This window comes from Saccopteryx leptura, chromosome X (genome assembly GCF_036850995.1).
Source record: "Saccopteryx leptura isolate mSacLep1 chromosome X, mSacLep1_pri_phased_curated, whole genome shotgun sequence".
Taxonomy (NCBI): domain Eukaryota; kingdom Metazoa; phylum Chordata; class Mammalia; order Chiroptera; family Emballonuridae; genus Saccopteryx; species Saccopteryx leptura.
In genome coordinates, this window is record NC_089516.1 from 34,544,187 (window position 1) to 34,563,065 (window position 18,879).

The 18,879-nt window shown below is 57.6% G+C and overlaps 2 protein-coding genes across 2 annotated transcripts in view; one reads left to right on the forward strand and one right to left on the reverse strand.

Annotated features, from left to right (window-relative positions):
* Positions 1-660: 660 nt before the first annotated feature.
* On the forward strand, positions 661-8,575 carry SLC6A8 (solute carrier family 6 member 8). Its single transcript, XM_066357566.1, has 13 exons — positions 661-1,293; positions 2,849-2,980; positions 4,007-4,256; positions 4,727-4,859; positions 5,833-5,967; positions 6,050-6,153; positions 6,244-6,368; positions 6,940-7,052; positions 7,133-7,270; positions 7,343-7,445; positions 7,536-7,636; positions 7,711-7,881; positions 8,236-8,575. Exons 1-13 carry the CDS (start codon positions 1,032-1,034, stop codon positions 8,374-8,376), a joined length of 1,908 nt encoding a protein of 635 aa, XP_066213663.1. The 5' UTR covers positions 661-1,031; the 3' UTR covers positions 8,377-8,575.
* A 6,103-nt stretch (positions 8,576-14,678) lies between these two features.
* Positions 14,679-18,879, reverse strand: part of BCAP31 (B cell receptor associated protein 31) — a 33,294-nt gene continuing 29,093 nt past the window's right edge. Inside the window, exons 5-8 of the mRNA XM_066357567.1 lie at positions 17,938-18,073; positions 16,952-17,069; positions 16,111-16,211; positions 14,679-15,082 (exon numbers count right to left, since the gene is read on the reverse strand). Of these exons, the coding sequence (XP_066213664.1) occupies positions 15,047-15,082; positions 16,111-16,211; positions 16,952-17,069; positions 17,938-18,073 (391 nt within the window). The 3' untranslated portion in view covers positions 14,679-15,046. The remainder of the gene's footprint in view (positions 15,083-16,110; positions 16,212-16,951; positions 17,070-17,937; positions 18,074-18,879) is intronic.

Below are 18,879 nucleotides of genomic sequence, written 5' to 3' on the forward strand. Positions count from 1 at the left end.
GGATAAAGGGGGCTAAGGATGGCTGGAAGGCAGCCAGGGAAGCGGCTCTTCTAGACCCGGGAAGGGCAGTTTAGGAGTGGCAATGTGGGCAGGAGTAGGCCCAAGGGTTAGCTTAACGGGGTGAGCCATCTGGGGTCAGGGGCAGTTCGGCCTCTAGGGAGGAAGTGCTGACGGATGCCCCAGGTAGCAGCCATCCTGCTTCCCGCTGGAGCGGCGTCTCCTCCTCGGGAAGAGGGCGGGAGGAGGTGGGCGGAGTGATGGGGAGGGCGAGAGGGAGGGACGGAGTAGGGGGAGGGGGAGCAGCCTGGTCGTGGGGGGTGGGGCGACAGTGACATCACCCCGGAGTCGGTTCTTAAGCGGCTGCCGGTCATCCCGAGGAGGAGAGGGACGGTTGGAGCGCGGTGGCGAGTGGTTGAACCCGCTGCGGCCCGGAGAGCGGCTGGAGCAGCCGCCGCCGGGAAGGAGGGGCGAGAGCGCCCGGGCCGCCGCTGCCGCCAGAGCCGGAGCCGCCGGAGCCGGAGCCGGAGCCGCGGGCGAGTCAAGCGGTTGTGCGGGCCGGGGCCGGGGCCGGGGCCGGGGCGGAGGGCACGGGCCGCATGCCCATGCTCCGGCCGCCGCTTGCAGATAGTGTGCGCCCGATGCCGCCCGCTCCCCTCTAGGCTGAGCCTCGGGCCGGGCGAGCCGCCGCCGCCACCGCCCGAATCGCGAGCAGGAACCTCGGAAGCCACAGCCGCCGCCGCCGCCGCCGCCCGAATCGCGAGCAGGAGTCTCGGGAGCCGCCGCCGCCCGGCCGGGCCCCGCCGCCGCCCGCGCGCCCTCGGGCCCCCGACACACATGAGATTCTTCAGGCTCACTTTCAAGTGCTTCGTGGACTGCTTCTGACCGCCCCGCCCGTCCGCCCCGCACCCCGCCCGCCCGCCGCCCCGACTCCGGCCCGGCCGCCCCCGGCCGGCCCGCGCCTTTGGGGCCCCCAAGCCGCGGGCGCCCCCCGCCGCCCGTTCCCCGGCCCGGCCGCGCCGCCCGCTGGGACCATGGCGAAGAAGAGCGCCGAGAATGGCATCTACAGCGTGTCTGGAGACGACAAGAAGGGTCCGCTGATCGTGCCCGTGCCCGACGGGGCCCCTGCCAAGGGCGATGGCCCCGCGGGCCTGGGGGCGCCTGGTGGCCGCCTAGCCGTACCTCCGCGCGAGACCTGGACGCGCCAGATGGACTTCATCATGTCGTGCGTGGGCTTCGCCGTGGGCCTGGGCAACGTGTGGCGCTTCCCCTACCTGTGCTACAAGAACGGCGGAGGTGAGAGCCCCCGCTGCTCTGCGCCATGGACCCTCCCGTGCCCGCCGCCCGCTCTATTGGGGCGCACGGGCGAAGTCCAGGGGTTGGGGAGGGCCCCCAGGGCAGTCGGGGGCCGTTGCCGCTCAGTGGCCCAGTCTGGCAGCGTCCACCTCCAGGCCAGTCATGTGCCTGGCAGTGTGTGGGGGGAGGGGGCCGGCGAGCCTCCTGCGGGAGCTGCGGGGCTGCCCCCGTATACTCCCTGCGCTCCGGGATTGGCCACTGAGGTGGGAAGGCGAGGCCTGCCCCCTGGGAGGGGGGCTCCCAGAGGTGAGGAGTCCTGGCTGCCTCCGCTGGTCAGGCACACAAGTGATACATTGTGTGGGCCCCCCACGTGTGCACACACGAACACACACACATACAATGGACCACTCTGTCCCTCCTCCTCTGCTCTTTTCTCCCTTCCCTTCCCCTCTCTCCCCTGCCCGCCCCTCCCCACCCTCCCCTCTAGCCTGGGCCTGGAACACTGGGTGCCTGAGCCAGGCATGGGAAGACTGCGGCCTTGGCTGCCTGGCGCCGCTGCTGGACCCCACGCCTGCTTGCCGGCCCCAGCCCAGCTTAGCAACAGCAGTAGGCACACATGTCCTGCGACTGCAAAGCAGCACCAGGGTTGGTGGGAAACCAAGGTGACTGGGATGGGTGAGAAACTGGGACCAGAATGAAGGCCTTTGCCCAAGGTCACACACAAGAAGGATGCTGGGACCAAGAGCCAGGCAAGCTGCTCAGAAGCCCAGCTTCTGAGTAGTGTGGAGAGAGCTGGGCCAGCGGCTCGGGTAGGGGGCCGGTGGAGCAGGGGCAAGTGCACAGGAGCTACTGGGGCCCAGCTGCCCCCACCCTCTCTGGGGGTCTCTGGGCCTGCCTTGCATGCTGCCCAGAGCCAGGTGGCCTCCCCCACAATGTCTCTCTGTCTTTGTTCACTGACATTTTCAGACACCCACACACACACACCTACTGGCAGAGGACGGCCACCCACCCACCCTCTTCCCTGGACCTTCCCACTTATAGGCCAGTGTACAGACACAGGGAAGGCAGGGAATCTCTGCCCTCGCCCAAGCCAGGCAGGCAGGCCCCCAGGCCTGAGTGCCAGCCATGCACATGCATGCACATGCCCTCGCCGCCTCTCCTTCCTGTACTACCTGACAAACATGGAACTGTGTGCCACGAGGGATGGCTTGTGTATGCAAGCACGTGTCCTTCATGCCTGTTGAACAGTCAGTCGCCCTAGGTGACTGTGGAGGCAGAGGCCTTGTGGGATATAGGGCACCCCCCTGCCAGCTTAGGCAGCTGGGCCACAGGCCCCCATCAACCCCCACCCCAGGGCTGTTCACCTGGGGCCTCTGAGTCACTGGCCACCGCCTGCACTGATTCACCCAGTGGGAAGTTATGGGGCTGGGGCGGAGCCCAGAGCTGGGGCTTCCCCCTGGCTTCCCAGGGCCTCTGCATGTTGGGCTGGTTACAAACCTACACAGCCTGGTTGTGGAGTTTGGGTCAAGTCCCTGACCTGTGTGTCCTCACTCAGGTGTGTTCCTTATTCCCTACATCCTGATCGCCCTGATTGGAGGAATCCCCATTTTCTTCTTGGAGATCTCACTGGGCCAGTTCATGAAGGCCGGCAGCATCAATGTCTGGAACATCTGCCCCCTGTTCAAAGGTGAGCAGCCCTGGGCCAGCCCCTCTCTGCCCCCTCCCTCAGGGACCCCTTCCCTTTCCCACTGCTGGGGCAAGGCTGATACCCACTTGAGACATCTCATCCTGTCTGAGCGCCAGGTCTGGGGCCCACTGATGGCCCCTCAAGTTATGAGGGGGAACCTGGAAACCATGCAGACCACCCAGTGACCTTGGGCGGGCTGGGCCTCTCCACCAGGACAAGGAAACCCAGGCACAGCAGGGCTGGGGACAGACTCTGCCAAGCACACTTAGCTCACTGGGGCTGAGTGGAGGGTGGCTGAGTGCAGGAGACAATGGAGGAAGAAGCTGCCTAGGGCCAGCTCTCCCAAGACCAGAGGGCCAGGCTAAGGAGCTTGGATGGGAGGGAGTCATTGAAAGTTCAAGGTCTGAATGGAAAAACTTATAACGGCAAAGGACACGTGGACAGTGTTCTCCATTATCTCTTAAGTCCGTACGTAGGTGGTAGGTTTTACTGTTACTGGCCCCGAGGAGACTGGGACACAGAAAGGAAAAGTGACCATCTGAGGTTGCCCGCTGAAAGAGTGACTGTCTCTCACACTGCCCCAGGCCACCAGAAAGCCCCAGCTGCTGAATACTGAAGACCACTAGTGGGCCAGGTGGAGGCTGGCCCTCCCTCAACTGCTGTGGTCACAGTGGGGCCCAAGAGAAAGGGCAGGAGTGTGAGGCTGGGGAATGAACAGGACTTAATGCTCAGATGGGGGCAAGATGGAAGGGGCTCTCTGCCTTTGCTCTGGGAAGAGTACAGGAGGTGAGGCCATGAGTAGGGACTGGTTTTTGCCCAGGGACAGATTGGGGAGTTAGCCCAGCATTGGGATATTTGTGCAAGGGATAGATAGTCCAGGGGGCTCTGTCCAGCGCACGACAGAGAAGGACCTAGTGGGACGGGTGGTGGGGAAGGGGAGGACGGCGGAGGCAGGGAACAGGATGTTAGGGGGGCGGTGGGAAGCTGGCCAGAGCAGAGCCTGTACAGAAACTGCTGTCCTCCTAGGCCTGGGCTACGCCTCCATGGTGATTGTCTTCTACTGCAACACCTACTACATCATGGTGCTGGCCTGGGGCTTCTACTATTTGGTGAAGTCCTTCACCACCACGCTGCCCTGGGCCACGTGCGGCCATACCTGGAACTCTCTAGACTGCGTGGAGATCTTCCACCATGAAGACTGTGCCAATGCCAGCCTGGCCAACCTCACATGTGACCAGCTTGCTGACCGCCGTTCCCCTGTCATCGAGTTCTGGGAGTGAGTCAGGCGCCCCTGGACCAGGCCCAGCCTGTCTGTCTCTGTGCTCCAAGTCTGCATGGCTTGGGTGGGGCCCAGCCCTAGGAAATTCCCAGCAGGAGTCACTCCTGGGCCTGCCCACCCTTGGGGACCCCCAGCCCAGTCCCTGGTGTAGGTGGGATAGATGGGCCATGCTCCTTCAGCACCATTTCTTACTTCTGGGCACTGTCACTCAATCGTGCCTGTCAGCCTGGGGGAGGGGAGAGGACCACTGCATGAGCTGGAGGTAGGTAGCCCCTAGCCACACTACCTCCACTGAGGGCCTCCTGGGCTGATGTCTCCAGGCCTCAGGCTTGGGACAGCCGGGCCCAGGTGATCAGGAGGGACCAGCTGGACACAAGGGCTGCAGGAGCGGGAGCACCTCCCCTGGGACAGCTCCCTGTACCTTTGCCCTGTACTGGCACAGCCCTCACGGGCTCTTCCTCCCCCAGGAACAAAGTCTTGCGGCTCTCCAGGGGGCTGGAGGTGCCAGGGGACCTCAACTGGGAGGTGACCCTGTGTCTGCTGGCCTGCTGGGTGTTGGTCTACTTCTGTGTCTGGAAGGGGGTCAAGTCAACAGGAAAGGTACAGCTGGAGGTGGGCAGGGCGGGGGGGGGGAGCAGCATTGCCTGGGGGTCTCTGCCAGGAACCATTGTTGCAAGGTGGGGTGACTGAGCTAGGGCCTGAGCCTGGGCCCGAGGAGGGGGCAAGTGCTTCAATCTAGGCCACTGGATCCTCACCCCATGGCTGTGTTGTCCTCCCCAGTCTCCAAATTCAGGTCTAGCAGCCTTCCCTCCTGAGGGGGGGGGGGGAGACCCAGGCAGCAGTTGCCCCTTCCGTGTTGGGCATCCCCATCTTCACCCATCTTCCTTGTTCCTCTCTATTCCTCCCTCACCATCTGAGTCTGGGTGGACCTGCTCTAAAGCTGTCTCTTGCCTACCTGTCTGGCCCAGGGTCAAGTCTAGACACATGCCTTCCCCAGAAGCTCTCTGTCAGGTTCAGGAGACCAATGTGTGAACAGACACATAATAAGACAGTGTGCCGAGGGCTATGGGACGTGGCCAGATCCCTGGAGGGCTGGCTCATTCCCCAGCAGGGTCTGAAGAGCAGCCACTTCCTGAGCTGGCATCCCGCTTGGATGGAAGGCAGAGGACTTTGTCGTCCATCTCACTTTTGCTTGTCTCTGGCTGGCCCACTTCTAATACCAGCTACCAGGGACCCCGCCTCTCTATAGATGACCTGGAGTCAGGGACACAGGACACACAGGACCTGTCTCCAGGGTGCTGTCCCACTCTCTGCCCGGGGAGGGTCCTGCCTCTCCCCTTCCTCTGCAGCTGACCTGTGTTTGCCACGGGGCTGCTAAGGCCTCGGCCAAGCACCTCGCTTCCGTTGGGAGAAGCCATGGCTCTAATACAAGGGGAGGCTGCTGGCTGGCCTCCTTCCTTACCTCTGAACACACTGCCCAGTGGTGGGGACCGTGGCCTGCTCTGCTCAGACTGGGGGCATTTCAGGGGGCAGTGGGTGCTGCAGAGCCCCTCTGAGCAGCCTGGCCCCCCAGATTGTGTACTTCACTGCTACGTTCCCCTACGTGGTCCTTGTTGTGCTGCTGGTGCGTGGAGTGCTGCTGCCTGGTGCGTTGGATGGCATCATCTACTATCTCAAGCCTGACTGGTCGAAGCTGGGGTCCCCTCAGGTGAGGTGGAGGTGGTGGGAGGTAGACCAGGGGTCAGCCCAACAGGACCCCTCACACCTACTCTTTCCTGGCCCATCTCCAGGTATGGATAGATGCCGGGACCCAGATTTTCTTCTCTTACGCCATTGGCCTAGGGGCCCTCACGGCCCTTGGTAGCTACAATCGTTTCAACAACAACTGCTACAAGTAATCACCCCTGCCCTGCCCCTTGCCCTGGCCACCCATAGGCAACAAACTGGCAGCCTAACCAGTCCCCATGGTCCCTTGTGCCCCCAGGGATGCCATCATCCTTGCGCTTATCAACAGTGGGACTAGCTTCTTCGCTGGTTTCGTGGTCTTCTCCATCCTGGGCTTCATGGCTGCAGAGCAGGGCGTGCATATCTCCAAGGTGGCTGAATCAGGTAAAGACCCCTGGCCCTAGCCTAACCTCTGGAACAGCAGCTACAGTCCTAATATACCACATACATGAATGCACATGCAAACTGACATTCTGAGAAATGAAAAAAAATTCAACTCAACTTGTAACATTGCTCTGGGCCAGAGGCAGACCTGGATGAGCAACTGCGAGGCACAGCTGTTCCAGCCAGCTTAAGGCTAAAGCCTCATGGGCCAGGCCACGTGGAGCCTTGAGCCCCAGGCCATCCATCCGCAGGGGCCTCAGGGTATGGTCTCATATTTGCCAGTGTTGCAGAAGGAAAGGAAGGCCTTTCTGGGGTCAGTGGTGACCAAAAGTCTAGACACCCCACTCCCATTGGCAGAGGTCTGCTGAGGGCTTGCAGGAGCCTTCCAGCCCCTGGCATGGCACAACCACAGAGGGCTTGAGCTACTCAGCAATGCCCTGGCATGAGGGGCAAGGCCCTTGGCCACAGGGTGCCCTGCTGCCATCCACTGTTCTACTACCAGAGCAGAGGTGGGGGGACAGGAAGTGTACATGGGCTGCAGGCGTCCACATCATGCCCCTTTCCCCCTTAGGGCCCGGCCTGGCCTTCATTGCTTACCCCCGGGCCGTCACACTGATGCCTGTGGCCCCTCTCTGGGCTGCCCTGTTCTTCTTCATGCTGCTGCTTCTGGGCCTGGACAGCCAGGTTTGCAGGGGGGACAGGACAGGTGGGGGTGGGAGGGGCAGGAGGTGGGCAAGGGGCATGGCCTGAGCACCTGGCCACAGTTTGTAGGTGTGGAAGGCTTCATCACAGGCCTGTTGGACCTCCTCCCGGCCTCCTACTACTTCCGTTTCCAAAGGGAGATCTCCGTGGCCCTCTGCTGTACTCTCTGCTTTGTCATCGACCTCTCCATGGTGACCGATGTGAGTGGGGGCAGGGTGAGGGCTGCCTCTGACCCATAGCTGCCACCTGCTCTGACCTAGCTCCGTCCACAGGGCGGGATGTACGTCTTCCAGCTGTTTGACTACTACTCAGCCAGTGGCACGACCCTGCTCTGGCAGGCCTTCTGGGAATGTGTGGTGGTCGCCTGGGTATACGGTAGGTCTGGGCCGGGGGCGAGTGGGGCTGGGGCGCAGAGCAGGAGAGCTGGGTCTCTAGCTCTGGCCCTCCTGCCTCACCTCACTCAAGGAGCGGACCGCTTCATGGACGACGTGGCCTGCATGATTGGGTACCGGCCTTGCCCCTGGATGAAATGGTGCTGGTCCTTCTTCACCCCGCTGGTCTGCATGGTAAGGGTCAGGCAGGTCTACGTGGGGTGGAGTGGGGCACTTTGGGCCACTGGCTGATGAGCTTTTCTCCTCAGGGCATCTTTGTCTTCAACGCTGTGTACTCCGAGCCACTGGTCTATAACAACACCTACGTGTACCCATGGTGGGGCGAGGCCATGGGCTGGGGCCTCGCCCTTTCCTCCATGCTGTGTGTACCCCTCCACTTGCTAGGCCGCCTCCTCACAGCCAAGGGGACCATGACTGAGGTCAGTTCCCCAACACTGCCCTTCCCCTACTGTTAGGTCAAACCTTACCTTGAGACTGCCCATTCTACCCACCAGGATGGGCCATTATACCAGAAGCCTCCGGGCCAGCTGGATGAAAGGAAAGCTGGCCATCCGGGACCTCGGGTTGTGGCAGGGGAGGAGAGGGCTATCCCCAGCTTCCATTCCCACAGCCACACCAACCTTGTCTCCCTGGTGCAGGGAGTAGGGCCTGGTCAGTGTCCTAAGACGAACAGCACTGGGCCCTGAGTTGGTGGCAGGTGGTGGTAGTGGAAGGAGGCCAAGGACAAACAGGTGCCCCTCCCCAGGGGCTCACCATGTCCCTTTCTCCTGCAGCGCTGGCAGCACCTGACACAGCCTATCTGGGGCCTCCACCACTTGGAGTACAGAGCTCAGGACTTGGAGGTCAGGGGCCTGACCACCCTGACCCCAGTGGCTGAGAACAGCAAGGTGGTGGTGGTAGAGAGCGTCATGTGACAGGCAGCCGGCTCCCAGTGCCAGTTCTCCTTCTTGTAGCCATAGCAGCCCCTGCTTTAGCGCCCCCAATCCTTCCAGGGGGCTTGCCTTTCCCTGACACTTTTGGGGTCTGCCTGGGATGTGAGGGGAGGAAGCACCATGAGTGCTTATAACTAAAATAACTTTTTCCATTTTTAATAAAATGCCAAAAATATCACAACCCACCAAAAATAGATGCCTCCCCCCACCAACCAAGCTGGTGCCCACACTGCTTCCCAGGCCCTGCCACCTGCCCACCCCCCTAGTACCCACTGCCTCTCCAGGCTCTGCCCAGCACGCCCTTGGGTGGTCCCTCACCCCAGAGGCAACAGTGGCAGCTTGGGGAACAGGAGGGGAGGAAGGTGAGGGAGGGGCAGCAGAACCAAGGTGAGTATTTCAACTGGGCTAGACCCCTCTCCCCATCCCTTTCCTAGAAGCTTAGAGAGCCAGCCAGCAATGGAACCTTCTGGTTCCTGCGCCAATTGCCACCAATATCAATTGTGTGAGCTTGTGTACGAATGCATGTGTGCGTGAGTATGTAGGGCATATATAGATCTCTATCTCTTAGCAAAGGTAAATACCAGATGTAAACTGTGCCTATGGGCAAATGAGGCTTGTATTTTGCACATTTTATAAAAACTTGAGAGATTTCTGCTTGTATATTTCTAAAGAGAAAACAGCCCCAAGGACTCTCTCCTTGCCACTCCCAGTCCCTTTCAGCCCCTCCTATTCCTCTGCCCCAGCCAAGGAGTGTGAATTTAATTTATAGATCTAATTTTCATAGGCAAAACAAGAGCTTCAAGCTGTTGTGTGAGTCTGTGTGTGGGTATGCATGTGGAGTCCCCAGCCCCAGACTGAAGTAGAAAAGTGCACGGCAGGGGCCTTGAGGGGTGCTCCCACACTGCCCCTCTGCCCACAGTCATGGGGGTGAGAAGGTACGGCATCCTGTCCCAAGGATCTGGGGCTACTCACCTGGCATGCTCAAGCTTACCCACACCCTGTCCCTGGGCTAGGCAGACTGCAGGGATCTGAGGTGGGCACCAGCCAGGGAAGGGATCCGGGCTTCGCTCCCACCTGCGAGATTAGAGCTGATGCACTTTCCACATCTCAAGTCCTCCATGGAGCAGCTTTACTTAACCCACTCTGTCACATCTAATCCCGAGACAGCCAAGTGGACCCTAGAAAGACTTCCCCCACACCCTGACATCAGCTGGAGGGGAGGGGCTGGGTGAGGGCTGGGGCCAGCGGGGACATTCTTACTGTGCTAAAAGCCACTGCAAACACAGCAATAAAAACATGTCATTTTCCAAAGCTGGCTCCTGTTCCACCACTGCTTATCTGGGAGTGCGGGGTTGGGGGTGGGACTGGATGGAGGTGCAGGAGGCCTCCCCACCTCAAGTTGTTCCCTTGGGCTAGTGTTTGTCCTGGGGGTCTCCATACCTGACACTGTTCCAGGAACTGGGAATAGAGCAGGAAGGATGCTGGCAGAAAGCCTTTTCCCCAAGGAGCTGACATACTTGGGGAGAAAGGATAACAGTATGCTAAAGAGGAACACACCGAGCAGGGCCTGTGGGTGTGAGGTCATGGAAGGTTGGTGGGAAGTCACGGGTGCAGATTTTCCAAAGGTTTACCAAATGCCACACTGAATGGGTGACTTTCCAAGATGCGGGCAGCAAGGGCCAGGCGAGGTGGAGAAGTGAGGTTGCAGCAAAGCCCAGGGAAGGTGGAGCTCACTGGGACAAGGGCACTAGCAGTACATGAGAGAAGTGTGGATTACAGACCAGTTTGCAAGATGGAAACAACAGGGCTTGTGGACAGCTGGGATGCATGGCCAAGAGAGGGGTCGGGGAGACCGAGACTGAGAGCACCACGAAGGGTGGTGTTGCCAGGCCCTAAGCCAGGGGAGACAAGGTTTGGAGGGGATAGTGGTGTCATCCAAGTGGATACCTCTAGACAGCAGCTGGGACAAGAGTCTGTAGTTCTGGGAAGAGTCAGAACTGAAATGAGAACATCGGTAAGTTCTAAGCACATAAAGACGGCCCTGAGAGCCCTGGGACTGGGTGGGCTCAGCAAGAGCAGCGAGAGGGGCTGTCAAGGGAGAGGCGGCCCAAGCACTGAGCCCTGGGGCCCTGGACACTCAGAGGTGGCAGAGAAGAAGGGGAGCAGGCAGTGGGGACAGGCGAGGGCGTATCCAGCAGGTGGGATGGACCCCCAAAGTACAGAGCTGATCCTGGAATATATCTGAGGAACCCCACCATGGGGGTCAGGAGGAAGGAGTGATCACTGTCAGGTGCTGCTGATGGTCAAGGGAGAGGGGACCCAAGAATGCTGACTGGGTTTGGTGACAAGATCATGGAGAGCGGAACAAGAAAGGTTTGTGTTGGGGGGGTATGCAAAAGCCTGACTGGAGTAGAATTAAGGGGTGGAGCCTGACCAGATGGTGGGACAGTGGATAGAGTGTTGGCCTGGGACGCTGAGGACCCAGGTTCAAAACCCCAAGGTGGCTGGCTTGAGCTCAGGGTTGCCAGGTTGAGCATGGGCTCATAGACATGACCCCAAGGTCGCTGGCTTGAGCAAGGGATCACTGGCTCAGCTGGAGCCCCTTAGTCAAGGCACATATAAGGAAGCAATCAATGATCAACTAAGGTGCCACAACTATGAGTTGATGCTCCTCATCTCTCTCCTTCCTGTCTGTCCCTCTCTCTATAGAAAAAAAAAAGAAAGAAAGAAAGAAAGGGGTGGAAACAACCCAAATGTCCACTGACAAAGGAACAGATGAACAATATGTGGCCTATTCATACACTAGCATATTATTCAATGTTAAGAAGGAAAATGTGTCACATACTACAACATGGCTGAACCTTGGAGACATTATGCTAAGTGAAAGAAGCCAGGTACAAAAAAGAAAAACACTGTATGATTCCATTCAGAAGCTAGAGGAGTTAGCTTCATAGAGATGGCAAATGGGATGGTTAGTGCCAGGAGCTGGAGGAGGATAGGAGACAGTAATTAAATTAATGGAGGCTGGGTATGCAACATAATTGAACAACAAGATAACCTGGACATGTTATCTTTGAATATATGTATCCTGATTTATTGATGTCGCCCCATTAAAAAAAAAAATTGTTAAAAAAAATGTGTCAGGTAACATTAAAAAAAGGCAAATGTAAAAAAAAAATTAATGGAAGCAGAGTTTGTTTTGCAAGATGAAAAGTTCTGGGGATGGATGGTACTGACACACAAAGTCCTCGACAGCACTGACCTGTAATCTTAAAAATGACTAAAATGGCCTGACCAGGTGGTGGCGCAGTGGATAGAGTATAGGACTGTGACGCAGAGGATCCAGGTTTGAAACTTCTTCATAGGTCGCCAGCTTGAGCATGGGCTCATCTGGTTTGAGCAAGGCTTGTCAGTTTGAGGTCGCTGGCTTGAGCAAGGGGTCACTCGCTCTACTGTAGCCCCCCTGGTCAAAGCACATATGAAAAAGCAGTCAATGAACTAAGGAGCTACAACAAAGAACTGATGCTTCTCATCTCTCCCTGTCTGTCTGTCCCTATCTGTCCCTCTCTTTCACACACACACACACACACACACACACACACACAAGACTAAAATGGAAGTTTTAGGTTACATATATTTTACCACAACTTAAAAGAAGGGGTAGGAAGGAACAAGAGGCAATGACTCCACTCAGGTCTTTGTGGGCACAACCTCAAGCACAAGAGGCTTCAGCCTTAGGTAAGAGCAGGGTGCTCTATCCAGTGTCACAGGAGGGAGGGCAGGATAAGACATGTGCACAGGAGGTGGCCAAGGCCAGCCCAGTCATCAAATGAGGCAGGCCTAGGGTGGGGTCAAGGTTTAGGAGCCTGGTACTCATTCTAGATGCCAGCCTAGGCAAAAGGGAAGGGGTAGCCCCTCAGAGAAAAATAACAGTTTGCTCCTCTTTGGGCTCTTTATATAGCAAGGAATGGTCCCCCTTTGTGAGGAGAGGTTTTAGTCCTCAACAGCCAGGGTGGGCTCTGGTTTGTGATGCTGCCATCCACCCACACGTTCTGATGGTCACCAAGAACCTGGACATGGGGCAGCTCCCCACAGAGCATGGAAGGCCTTCTTGGAGCTTCTGCTGACACATGGGAAGGTGCTTCCCCAAGCAGGCCAGCCCCTGTAGAATGCCTGACAACCTGCTCTTCAGAACCAACCTTTGTCCCACCCATCTCTGAAAGGCTGCTCACTCTACAAACCCGCAGCTCTCAAACCTGCAACTTCCAGTACCTTCATGGTGGCAGCTCCCAAATCTCCAGCCTGGATCTCCTGGGGTGATAAGGCCCCTTATACTGGGCCCTGTCCCCTGACAATTCCTCCCTACCAGCTAAACAGAGCCTGGTATTACTCATTATTCTCAGGCCCAAGCCACTCCCCACCCCACCCCAGGCTCACACCAGCTCTCTACCTCTCCACACCACCAGCAGTGGCCCATGCTTTGGCTCAGATCTTTGTCACCTGTTGCCAAATGGCCTATAAGCCACCTGCAACAATACCACCCAAGACTCAGAAAACATCAACATCACAAAAAGAGAACCTGACAGAAATTGGGCTGCTTGGCCGGGCCAGGAGAGCTGTGGGCAGGCACCGTTTCCTAAGGAAGCAGCCCCCTGAGGTAGGAGCTTAGGCCACAGGGAGAGGCAATCTAAGGGGAAGAGAGGAAAGAAATGGATCAGCCAGGGGCCAGCCCGGTGGGGATGCTAGGGTGCAGTTAGCTCAAAGAGGAAGGCCGGCAGAGGAAAATACCTCCAGAGCAACCGGAGGGGCTGCTTACTGCAGCTAAACCCCGTCTAGACTGGGTGAGTGTCTCACTTTCCGCCTTTTTTTTTTGGGGGGGGGGGGATAAGAAGCATCAATTTTTCATTGCAGCTCCTTAGTTGTTCATTGATTGCTTTCTCATACGTGCCTTGACCGTGGGGCTACAGCAGACCGAGTGACCCCTTGCTCAAGCCAGCGACCTTGGGTCCAAGCTGGTGAGCTTTGCTCAAACCAGATGAGCCCGCGCTCAAGCTGGCGACCTCGGGGTCTCGAACCTGGGTCCTCCACATCCCAGTCTGACGCTCTATCCACTGCGCCACCACCTGATCAGGCTCGCTTTCCACTTCTAAGAGTCTGTCACCTCTCTCTAAGCAGCCTTCTCTCTTTCTGCCCCAGGGCCTGATGCCAAGGGGGCTCAAGGCTGCCTGGGGCTGGCCAGGGAGGAACCCAATTCCATGCTCTTTGGACTCTGGTCTCTAGAAGTTTGGAGAAAGGAGAGTTCAGGGAGGCTGTGGCCATCAGGGAACACTTCCTGGAAAAGCAAGACCAGCCTTCAGCCCTGGCATAGCAACCAGAGGGTGTCGCCTAGAGGCCCCTCCCCAGCAGGCACTACCCCAGAGAAGTGGGAAGAAACACACTGGAAAAAGGAGCCACTGGCCCAGGCTGGCCAGGGCAGGAGGAGGGGACCACAAGGCTGGCCATTAGCACCACCTTCAGGGAACCACCCCAATTCCAAAAGAAAACACCCCCACCTGCTTGCTCCCTTGGCCCCCCGCCCAGTCCCCGAGGCTGGCAGCCCCAGCCACCCCTGGCCCGGCTCCTCAGGCTGACCATAAGTACTAGGCTCTGCTTGGCAGAGGCCACCTGCAGAAGCCAGCCTAGGGGGATGCTGAGAGACAGTGGGCTGAAGAGCAGGCTCTCCTAGCAGACTGGAACGCCCAACATGTTCTCGGAGCCACACCCAACCAATCCACAGCCCTTTCCCTCCTCCTAGCTCTGCCCTGGGCCAGTCGTAGGTCAGTGCCAAGGGCAAGTCTCCTCTCTCAGCCAGCATTACTCAGAGGTCATCCTGTAAACCTTGCAGGCAGGGGAGGGCAGGGAGTAACTGGTGGCACCTTGCCATGTTCTATCTGTCCTAAATGTGATGAATAGGACCTAGAGGAGGCAGGCGAGTGTGCCACCAGGAAGACCCACCAATGTACTGAGTCTAGCAAGCTTCCCTGTGCCAGGTGGCCAACCCCCATGGAGACCCCAAATGGCCATAAAGTGCAACCTGGCCTGGAGAGCGGGAGGCAGAAGGGCAGAGTGGACAGGTATGAGCCTGGGCTGTGCCTGGGATGGGGAGCCTTTAAGGATTAGAGGAAGTTGAAAGTACCTGAAAAGGCAAAAGGCAAAGACTGGGGGTCTCTGTCAGAGCTACCACTCCAGGGAGGGGAATAAAAAGGCCTCCTTGCAGCCTCAGTTACACGCATGCACTGTGGACATACCATAACAACTTTTATTGCCAAGAGAATTCAACTCTGCCTGCTCCGCCCACCCTCCTACAGGACCAGCAAAATAGGGTGGGGCCTTGAAATTCTGAACATCAACGAGTAACAGAAAAAGGGGACTCAACCCAGCAGGAAGCAAGCCCCACCACAAGGGTCCCAGGTGCCCACCTTGCTCCTGGGCAGCCCTCCTGGCAACAAGCCTATCCTAAGCAGGTGGAAATCCGGTCCCCTGTGGGTGCTGGGAGAACAAGGAACTGTAAGCGGCGATAGGGAGCAGGCAGTGCAAGTACTGAGGGAGGCCTGGCTCTCAGGAAGCAGCAAACTTGAGCCAGGTCATAACCACAGGTAAGGAGGAGGGACTCTCACTCCTTCTTGTCCGTAGGACCATCTATCTCCGCCTAAAAAGGGACAAAAATCACAAAGCGCTGGGGTGGCGCAATCCTCCCCTTTGCCGTTAGTCCCTCCACCCCAGAGGCCCAAGATGACACCCCTTTTCCCAAATGACAGGTATCCAGGTGAAAAAAGGACCCCACCTTCAGCAATACCCAAAGACCTGCAAGAGTGGGAGTAGCCTCACCCTATCGTCCTCAAACCTAAGCTCAGCTGACCCCAGACCAACACTTCCTTTTGGACCCCACCCAGCTCCTGCCCCCACGCCCACAGCAGCCTCGGCTTTCCAGAACCTCCTGAGTCCCTCAGAGCCGCTGGTCGGGTCTTCCCCATTCTGCATACCTTTTCTAGTCCCTGCTGGTGAGTCCGCCCTACACTGAGGCTGCTGGCTCCCTCTCCACTGTGCTGCTGGTGCCCAAAGTGCCAAGACAAGCTATCAGAACTCAGGAGTGTTTACCTGGCTCTCATGCCCAATTTCCAGGCCACCTGAGCTTTCAGATGCATTCTAGTCTGAGGACTCAGACCAGGCCTGGGGGCACGGGTGACGGCAGTGACTAGCACCTGTGCGGGGAGGGGGGTGCAATACCCCGAACATTTTGACCCCACGTCACCCTGCAGCCGCTATCGAGAGAAAACCTGCAACTAGTCCTGGAGCTTCCCATGTATGTCTCCGTCTGCTGAGGACACTTCAATGAACTTGGAGTGCAATCAGGGGCCCCACACCACAGACCAGGGATGGGGGTCACATAAGAGAAAAAGAGCTGCTCTCAAGGGCACTGATTCTGGGCATGAGGCCAACCCCACTGACGAGACCACCTTAGTAAATGGCTGCTACCTGCAAGGTCACATCCTCCTGCCCAAGAAAGGGTTCCGGCTGCTGGGCCCACTCAGCAGCAACAGAGAAAGTAAGGGGGACTAAAGGCAAGGGAGCAGCACCCACTGCCAGAGCCTCTTGAAGGGCCTCCACGTGCACAGGGATAAGGTGGTGGGCTAAGAGGGGCCTCCCACCCAACAAAGCAGGCGGAGGCGTGCTGACCTGCAGCTTCCTGTGTTCCTCCAACAGGCGGTCATACTCCTTGGTCAGGCCCTCAGACTGCTTCCGCATGGCCAGAGTCTCGTTCTCAGCTTTCTCCAGTTCTGGGGATGAGGCAAGTGATGAAGACAGGAAAATGAAAAGATAGGGATTAGGGAGAAAACCCCCGCTTGCTGTTGACACCAAGTACAGGCCCCGAATTGGTCCCCAGTGAGCTCTAGGCAACCACTATTCTCAAGAAATCTCTGCTGGCTACCTTGAGAGCCCCCCAAAATGGAGAAGTTGGCCAACAAAGCTGGGAAATGTGGAAAAACACCAAGAAACCCTCAACCCCTTTAATGAAGGTACCCTAAGTGACTTTTGGCAGGGATGATTTCAAAAAGTTGTGAGAATGTTTGGGCTGAGAACAAGAGGCAAGGGGAAGAATCCCAATCTGGGAGCTGCAAACAGGAGAGTTCTGTTGGAGAGGCCTTCAGGAAGGAACATCTGGGAACTCGCAGTGGGGTTTTTGGGAATATCTCAATCAGCTCTCATTTAGCCTCCTGAGTTATTTCCTTCCCTACCTGCAAGTCCCTGGTGACAACGATGCCCATACCCCATGCCTGGCCCTGGGTGAGATGCTCTGGAATTAGTACACAGGCCTCTGGGACTCCCAGGGCCCTCCTCGGCGGGACCACGCATGCACCGCTAAACCACTGTGTGCCTGAGCTGGATGTACAGGTTGCCATTTGTTTGTTTTCACCCAGCTCCTGAGCCCACGTTTGTTATTAATACTTTGGCACGAGAGCAGTGGTGGAGGCTCCAGACTTCTGGGGGCCGGAGTACACCTGAGGATAATGCTCACTTTGCTTGTTGATGGCCAGTTCATCCTTCAGCTTCTTCAGATCATCCTTCAAGTTATCGCACGCTAGCTCCAACGTCACCTCCCTGGCAGTCAATCCGCCTCCACCAACAGCAGCTTCCTAGGAAGAGTGCCAAGGGCCTGGTTACTTGGGAGGGAGAGAGGGTGAGAAGGAACAGAGGGCAGGAAGGGAGGAAGGGAGGTACTCCAGTACCATCCTCCCCTACTGAGCTGTGATTCCTCAAGCTGCCTGGGCACTTGCCCCTTCGGAAATGTCAGCACAGAACTGGGCCACTGCTTGTTTCCAGCCACCCGGCAAAGGCCAGAGCCAGCAAGGCCACCTGTTGCAGCTCATAGGCCACATGCCCTGCCTACCCTGGCCTCCAGCCCTGCCTCCTTTCTCACCAGCTCCTCAGAGTTTACCAGTTCATCCAATGACTCAATTTGCTGTCATGTGGGGATTGCTGCCAGTCACTTCCAAGTGACCAATGCTCCTCCTCCTTCTCCCCAGGCTCCACAACTCACGCTGGCCAAGGAACCCCAAACTCGTCCCTGCCCGTCCAACTCTATCCTGCCTCGGAATCCAAGCCCATCAGCTTCCTTCCCAGCTTGGCTCACACCTCACCTCTTCTCAAGGGCCTTCTAGGACTGGCCACACCCCATGCCTGCCTTGTCTCCAGCTGATAATAATGTTCTTCTGTGCTAACTTGCCCACAGCTCACAGCACAGGGCTCAGCTCACTAGGGAGTGAGTTTTAGCAGGAAAGAGTCTGGCTCGAACAGAGCAGGTAGAGATGAAAGAGCAGTAAGAGTAAACCTCTCTCCCAGATCCCAAGCCCCCCCCCCATGCCTCCACTGAGACCTGCCCCTTCTGCCCCTCCACCCAATTCTTTGGCTTTTCCAACCACCACAATGTCACTGATAGCCACACAGTGGCCACAGTGGCCCATAAAGAATGTCACATGGTGGGGTCAGGCAGGCAGAACTAACCTTCTTCAGCTGGTCATTCTCTTCCATGTACTTCTTGGCCGCCTCACTAGCGCTCTCTGCTTGCTTTTTAAAGGCTTCATTGGAGGCCAGCAGCGTGGCCTGCTGGGAGATGAGAGTCACCAGGCGTCTAAGCAGGCTGTGATTGTTTACAAAAGGGAGCAGTGAGCAAAAGAAAGAGGAAAAAACAGCTACCATGAGTTTCTCTTGGTTACTCCCACCCCACGCCTGCCTCCAGTCTAGACCTGCCCTCTTGGATTGCCAGGGCAGCCAAGCAAGACACTGCAGGCCTGGATCTGCAACACGAGGGGAAAGGTGGACCAGGAGCTGTGCTCGGCACCAGAATGATTAACATTGCCCCAAATGGCAGGCCCAGGAAGCAGGGGCCTGACAGGACACCCAGGCCAGGTGAGCTACAGCCCAAGGGCCTGGAACCCGGCACTTGCCAGGTCAGGATCTGGAAGTACCAGAGAAGCCAGAGCAGTGCCATTTCCCTCCTGGCAAGGCCAGGCTCGCCCTGGTAAACAAGAGCAGTTAGTGCCTGGGAGCACTTCCAAAAGGCCAGCCAAATCCTCATACCTTGTAAAGTAGGTGTGATCATCAACCCCACTTCACAGAGGGGAAACTGAGGCTCAACACACTGGAATAACTGCTCAAGGTCAACAGCCAGAAATGGACGTGGCTAGAATCCCCACTCCTATCTGTCTGATCCCAAGGCCCTAGCTGGGAATGACTACACATTCTAAATTTCCAGGAACCCACTCCCAGGCCAACTGAGATGGAAATGACTCTTCTCTCCCCACCCCCTTCCCAAATGCATTCTGCAGGCAGCTGCCAGAACACATCTGTTAGGTAACATTGCCACACTGAGGTCCTCTGGGGCTAGGGGTACAGAAACAAAGAATCAGTGCCAGACCAGCCATGAAAGGCAAAGAGGCAGCAATT